Raw genomic sequence first — 7,627 nt, 5'->3', positions numbered from 1 at the left:
CATCCAAACTGAGAAAGAGGAGAGGTCGATGTTGGATTGGATGGAGAACCTTCCTATTCATTCGTTTGAACCGAGGCATTTTGAATCCGTGGATTCGCCCAGAAACCCTCTGAGGCAGGCCAAAGGTCTTGTGGGCAAACTCAACGATAAAGATGCGGAAGAAGACGAGCAGTTACAGAAAGAGCAAAATGGAGTTGGTCATGATGCCGATGATGTGTTTGAAGAAGCTAACACAGACCCAAAAGGGAAGGAGAAATGTGAAGTAGCGGAAATTTAAGCGTGAGCTCTCTTTGAATCATTTCATTATCCTATTTAAAGAAATATACGTTTCTGCGCATATCTTCTTGTCTTTTCATGCAGTACGGTTGACACGTAAAATTGCGGATACCACAAAAGGGATCTCGATCAATTCCTCTTTTGAAAAGTTTGGCCACAACATGTTCGTGATATGATATAAAAGGGTTATGAAAGATGTGAACATGGGTTGAAATTATTAGAAACATGTTTAGTTTGAGCATCAGAACAAACATTTGTCGTGTTCATGCACGTTCATTTCAATAAAATGTGCACAGTTTTTGCAACGCCTATTACTTTCAGCTCTATTGACTTTCGAAAGGGGGATCCATCAAAAAAAAGTTAACGCAAAACACGGAAGACCTTTCAAATAACTCTAGTTCATCGGTGCGAATGACGAATAATAGAAAAGTTTTGCCAGTCAAGAATTCATTCCAAGACACATCATTCGAATTCAATAGCTGAATTAATTACGTACATTATCGACCGGCTGTGGTGCCCATACATTATTAATCATATCATTAGGGAATAATGTATCGAATACATTTATAACACTGAGCACGTCCTTCGATTCGCCCAAGATCACATCCGCAGGAATTGAAGATACAGGTCGTTATCCAATTCTTCCAAGCCATCCAAAGTGGCCTTGTCACTTCGTTCCCTATCTCGCATGGCACAACACAAGATCAACTCGGCTCTTGTCAAGAGAACCTCGGGGTCAGTTTTCCAACGGATAAGCCAGAGAAATCGGGGAGCCGAACCGCCATAAACCCGGAATCGTTCGCGGGTACAAGGAGAGCTCGCTTCGCGAGCGAATGGGAGCCTTGTTGGGACGGTTCTGGCCAAAGTGTTGTTCTCGAATGATGACATTGACAAAGTTCTCAATGGCTTCCTCGATTTCCTTGGCCTCCATGGTGTCTTCAACGGGTTGTTGCCCGGGAGTGTCGAAGTAGATTTGGACGAACATTTGGAAGAAGAAGTACTGAATCACGGTCAGCAACATTTGCATAAACTTTTCCCATTCCAATTCGGGATCATGTTCGATTTTAGACGTCATGATGTTGGGACGGCGAGAAGCGTTCTGAAGCCTCATAATTTTACGGAATGCATTTTCGAAGCTTAACGCAAAACTTGACGAATGAGATAATTGCTCTCCAATTTGCAGTTATGTTGGGGGAAAACTAGTTGTGTCTGATTTGCATAATTTGTACCCGGAATAAATGGTCACTCCTCTTTAAATCTTTCATAGACCAAGGAGGGATTGAAAAATATTTGACGATGAAAAATAAAACCTAGGTTTCATTTAGTTTTCCTTAAAATGTTCCGTTCAAATTCTTTCTTATCATTTGTGATTCAGAGATGCCTTGCATTTCATAAAACCAATATGAAATTTCAGATGGAATAAAGGTAGGCCATCTACATATATTCTGCCAAAGAACACTTTTTAAGAACATGTAGAACATTTTAAGAAATCTATGAAACATGAATTTAGCAAATAATCCCTTTCCCCCCATGATCTTCTTCTGTTCATGTTCTCCTCCGTCTCCTTCTCTTTGTCACAACATATGCTTTCTTTCATCCCTAGAGCTAGATGGATTCAATTATTGCATTTCGGAGGGGACAAACGGTTTATTCGGACCCAAAAACTAATATTTGTTCTCCACGAATTCAAAAGGAAGTCTACATCAACTGAATCGGGGAGCGAAAACGCCACCACCACCACCACCAATTCCATCCTCGATCCTGGCTGACAGAAAATATGACCAAAGTTTTCTCATAAAAACACGTCCTCTTTGGGAATGGCACCAACCCAGCAAGTCTCCAAGATTGGAGCGGTAAATAGCCAACCTCCTGGTATTCATTCCTCGTAATCAAGAATGAATGGCAATTCTTGAAACCATTTCATCATCTCAGGGAAAGATGGTTCTAGGAACTTTTGCCATTCATGAAGCAGCACAAAATTGAGCATTGCAGCTCCATGGAAATGAATTTGAACGCGTACACTTCAAAGATGTAAAGAGATTTGAGTCATGGTTTAGTCCTAAACACGGTTCACACTCTTATATGTTATGATGCGTACTCGTTTTGTGAGATCACTCCAGGTGAAGTGTACTAACGAACAAGATTTTGAGCCTGCAAGGGGTTCACTTGCTATTGGTTGGTTTTACAAGCTTATCCGTCACTTGTGTATCTAAATTACCCAAAAATCGAGAGAGGTGATGATGGAAGTCATGAATTTCTTTGTGCTTAAAAGCTTTCCAAGACATGATTCATTAATTCAAAATTGACTTGTAACATATGTTAAAGAGTGCACGCATTAGTTGCTGGCTTTAGAATTTGACNGACTTGTAACATATGTTAAAGAGTGCACGCATTAGTTGCTGGCTTTAGAATTTGACTTGAAATCTCATTGCACTTTTTACAATCAGATACACAACTATAAAAGTATTTTAGAAATATCTCTAAAAAATCACTGGATGTGAACTAGTTGGGGGGGGGGCATACTTTAAGCCATATAATTTATCAGCACTCCTTTCAACATGTATCACTATAATCCATCACTGGCATGAATATATTTGGTTCCAGTATTAAAAAGTAAGTTCATTACTATACTGTGATCATGTTTTTGAGAGGATATTTACGGCCAATTTTTTTTAAAGTTTATACCGAAACTAACTACATCGAAGCAGGTCAAAATGGGTCAAACAAATTCTTGGTCAGAGATTTTCTAGTTTTTTTTTTTTCGATTTTCCCATCTAACGGACTTTTAAGCCACACAATTGCCATTTTCGAGGGTTATCTGTCAATCAATTTGCCACATCAATGACTTTTGATCGGCACTAGTTAAGAGTCAAATGTCGCTTATACTTAGCAAAAATCTGCACCCTTAGTGACAAGTACATTTTTTTTCGTTTGTGAAATAATGCTTTTTAACCCCAAGACACATTTGACGATTTCATTTTCCCAAGACATGAGTCCCAACAGAATTCGCTGGAGATTGATTTTCTTGCCTCGTTCTGCTGAAAAGGCACTTGAAGATTGTTGAAAGAAAAAAAATCTTGAGGGTGGTCTCTTGCTCTTGAAGTGTGGATGGTAGTCTGGGTAGAGGGTGCTGATGGTGATGGAATTGGTGGTGGGCTTTGGAACCGGGATCGATGAGGGTCTCACTCCGTCTGCATAGCTCTCTTTCTCTCTCTCTCTTCATGGACAAACAATACACTTTGTACTGAGGGGTATGAACTGCTATGGATGCTGGGCAGTTGTATTTTAAAAGATTGGCAGAACACCATTCAGATTGAGGCCAATCAAGACGTCCGACGATTCTGAAAAGAACTCGATTTGATGAAAAGAAGTGACATTTTTCTTGGGGGGTAAGAAAACTTCAGGGAGATCATTTTTCCACCATTTGAGTAGCAGAAAGCGAGTAAAGTGGAGCTATTTAAAAATGAGAACTGTCTGGTCTATGATTGCTCATCATTCGAGGGAGACAACATGCGATAATCGGCTACCAAAGATGTCTGGATATCTAGATAGTTGGTTTTTTTTTGCCCTGTTAAATGAGTGCAAACCGTGGGGTTTATCCCGTTCTAAAAACGAAGGAACCCATTCCGTGGACCTAAGTCCAAGTGAAGAACTACAATTGTCATATCCAGAGGTGACATTCAAGTTAGAGACATCCAAATGGACGAGGTTTAATCTACAAATTAACAACCTCTCTTCGCACTATGTACTAAAAACAACTGGCTATTCCATTCCGGCCTGGCGACAAAAATGGTCTCTCGTAGCTTCTAATTAGTTCCACTGACGAATCATTGTGAAGACAAGTCGAGCCAACCCCAAAATATGTTATGTTCTCTCAAGAAACCTTCGATCTTCTAGATCAAAATCCGTTGAGAAGTCAGTCGGGGACCTTCGAGCAACAGCACGAGGTGAGGTGGTATTAGGTAGTAGAATCGAGAGTGGACAAGATCTCAAGCCTATCATTAGGCAATTGACTCCACTTTGATTGTTTTTGACAGGAACTCGAAATTGCTCTCAAATAAGGGTAGTCACCAGTAACCGAGCCCGGCGAATAAAACACGGCTGAAGAAGTGGATTTTTATGACTTGAAAAGTGCCCGACATGTTTAGTTGCTCGAGTTGTTTGCAAAATTTCAACTCGAGCTGAAAAAAAATCTAGATCCTTGGGATTGATAGGCAAGAACAAATGATTTCTAATTTTCTCGATCCGATCCTACTTCTTGCTTGACTTTGGGAAGGGAAGTGAGTTGCGCGACAAATTTCGAAGCAATTGTCTGCATTTTGAACAGCATGTTTCCTGTGCAAACACACCACTACTACCACAACCATGGCCATCAACCACGAAGACCAACAACCTCACTCCTCATCCCTTGAAGCGCATAGAAGAGCGTAGATGTCATTCAGAGATGAGGTAATCTGCTAGGAACACACCATTTGGTCGGAGCACCTTTATCCTGCACAACTGAAAAATTGGAATGGTCGCTTGACATCCTTGGTTTACCCCTCCATGAAAACCAACCATATGTTGGGCGGATATGTCAGGACCCTATCTATCCACTGTGTCTACCAAAAACTGACCGCAAACTCAAGTTCTAAGTTCCTGTGGCCCTGGTGAGGAATGGTATGGTTTGTTGATGGTTGGTCACTTTTCAAGTGGTTTGGACAATGAATATGAAGATGGCAACTCGGTCCTGGCATTGGTGACCATCCCATTTCCAGTTCCCAGCAACGTGTTGGACAAACACCCACAATCAATGAAGATTGGAGTGTTGGTCAAGGACCGGAATTGGCGCGTTCTTTACTGAACAGGTGAATAAACATTGGGTCAGGGTTGCCACATTTGGTTTGAGGGAAGTAATCTCGTTGTGGAGTGACATTCTGAGGAGGTTCAATCTAGAGTGAATGTAGACCAGATAATGACAGATGGGTCGCAGCCAGTCAAATTTTCTCTGGAGCCAGCAAACGATGAGCCATTTCTCCTGAATTGGGTGTCATCTTAAGATGAAATTTTCTCTAATCTTCTCGCCTCATTCCTTGGGAAGCACCTCAGGGCATGTGAAGGAAAATTCGTTTGATCTTCAAACCATGACTTATCTTCACTGGATATTTGAGGAATGAAATGCCATTCTTGCTTGCCCTTTTTCACCCAAAATGGGTTGAAGGATAGCGGCATATTTAAGCAAATCTGTCAACAAGAGGGAATGAGATCTGCCATTATTGTCAATGATTTTCAGCCAATGTCTTGAGACGAAATCGAAGCTGGCGCCAGAAAAATCATTTTCTCTCATTCCAAAGACGTAAAAATATTTGACATCCTGTATTACTTGAGTCAGTGAAGCGTGTGTATATCCGAAAGACAATCCATTTAAGGCGTTAATTGTTTGTTCAATTGTACCCGCTTCTCAGGCCAAAATGAGGTACTCCCGTAAAGGGACCCAATCTTGAACACTGATTCCCCGAGTGCTGCGTTTGTTTTCAAGCTTCACGTGAGTTCTCGTTTGTTCAATAGCCGCTTTCAAGTTGGTGTCATCAATTTCATAAGCTATCGCCATCTTCTGTTCCAAAGGCTGTTCTCTTACAAGTGACTTGTCTGAAAAGCCAAATTTGGCGCTATTATGGAAGAATTTGCCAATGCTCCTATTTGAAATGGTCAACGGATGATTAAGCTGACGTATGTTTTCTACTGTTTCACCATTAGACCTGCAACATATGACATAGTAGGCTTTTTCTAGGATTGATTTGTTGGGACAGACATAGAAATGTAGAGCGGAGTTGAACTGAGAGCAAACAGTGATGCTTTTGTTGGGTTGCTTGTTTGTAATCCATGCTTCCTTAGATTCAAGACTGAAACGTTTGGTAATTCTCAGTTTCATTCTTGACTCATGAAACGCCCTTTTCACTTTCCTTGACCTCGATGCCTAGACTCATTAAGACTATTGAGATGTGGCGACACACGGAGTGTGCACCCTTGTGGAATTGGACGTAAAATTAGAGCGTGGGGGCTGTTGCATGGCCCAAAGTAATGTTATTAGTTAACCTATCATATGTTAAGGTTACCACTTGTCAAAATGTGATGGTCTGGTAAGTCCTCATTATTACTTAGCAAGCAAACAGTAAACGTGGAAACTGACTAAGAGATGTGATTTTCAGCTCGACTGTAAGATGGCGCGGAGGTAAAGCACTCTCCCCGGCCAGATTATTGTGATTTTCGTTTATCTTGAAATATTACTGTTACAGATTTGCTCAAGTCGGTTTCAGCGACCTGTCCTGTAGTAATGAGTTGATTTCAGCATTTCAGCAATCTTCCCCCCCCCCAAAAAAAGTGCCTTTCTAACCTCTGCCCCTGATAAAAAAAAATAGAAAAATGGCCCAATACCAAGTCCGGACGTCTTCTTGACATGACATCCCATGCCCGTCAACGGCTGGTCGTTCATAAACGTGACTCGGACACTCACCGTGATATTGCAGACTCCCAGGAACAGCTAGGTAGTACCCGAGAGAGACTAGCTTTTCGTTTTGCTGACCTGGACTCGGAGGTTGGCATTTTGAAATGTTGAATGACATTTTGATAGATTAAGAGTAGACAAGTTAATCCTAGGATTTGAATGTTTTCTTGAGCCAGAAATCTCTAGTATTTGCTCGCTTTCCATTGTCAAGAAAATATTGCATTGAACTTTTGCCGTCCGAGTAAACTGAGATTAGACTTCATACACTACATATCTCGGGGATATGCCTGTTGACTAATGTATGTATGAGTGTACGTACGATGTGCACTGTTAAAACGACGCCGTGGGCTCGTATCATTTTATTCATGCAAGCGACATTGACACTTATTGGTTTTTCGATTACAACTTGCAGGGCTACCTATGACCAGAAGCCCAAGCATTCCAGGAACCAATTTTCTTGACTTAAACGAAGATCCTGCTCTCTGTGCAATTAACCAGTGTGAGTTATGACCTGTCATTCAATCACAGCAAAGGCCAAGGGATTCCACACAAGATTTGTGAGTTTGTTTGATTTATGGGCTTGAGTGGACGAGAGTTTAAAAGATGTGTACGAAGAGTGCGTACCCGGGATTAATATCGACTCTTACCCTGATCAACATGTTCTGATCCTACTCTGCTTCAGTTTTTTCTTGTCATTAATTCACCCAGAGATGGGCCTATCAAAAATGAATGGATCTCGGACACAGACCGGATTGATCAAGGTTGGACATGATGAACCGAGTCTGACTTGAGAAATTAAAACATTATGTCAAAATGATAAGAATCGGCTTCTGGATTTTGTGGCTCCGGAGATCCGTCTATCCACTT

The 7,627-nt window shown here is 41.2% G+C and overlaps 1 protein-coding gene and 1 long non-coding RNA gene across 2 annotated transcripts in view; one reads left to right on the top strand and one right to left on the bottom strand.

Moving 5' to 3' along the window:
* The window catches only part of LOC131880842 (pseudouridylate synthase 1 homolog), a gene marked incomplete in the record, with an annotated part of 21,234 nt that extends 20,895 nt beyond the window's left edge, over positions 1-339 (top strand). Inside the window, 1 exon segment of the mRNA XM_059227557.1 lies at positions 5-339. Coding sequence (XP_059083540.1) covers positions 5-277 — 273 coding nt within the window.
* A 2,897-nt stretch (positions 340-3,236) lies between these two features.
* On the bottom strand, positions 3,237-5,398 carry LOC131880847 (uncharacterized). The gene is made up of 2 exons (XR_009373297.1): positions 4,893-5,398; positions 3,237-3,617 (listed from the first exon to the last, which is right to left on the bottom strand). It is a non-coding gene; the product is annotated as an uncharacterized LOC131880847 (long non-coding RNA).
* Positions 5,399-7,627: the final 2,229 nt, after the last annotated feature.

Source organism: Tigriopus californicus, chromosome 5 (assembly GCF_007210705.1).
Source record: "Tigriopus californicus strain San Diego chromosome 5, Tcal_SD_v2.1, whole genome shotgun sequence".
Lineage (NCBI taxonomy): Eukaryota > Metazoa > Arthropoda > Copepoda > Harpacticoida > Harpacticidae > Tigriopus > Tigriopus californicus.
The sequence above is the reverse complement of the archived record's forward strand: the minus strand, read 5'-3'. Positions and strand labels throughout refer to the sequence as shown.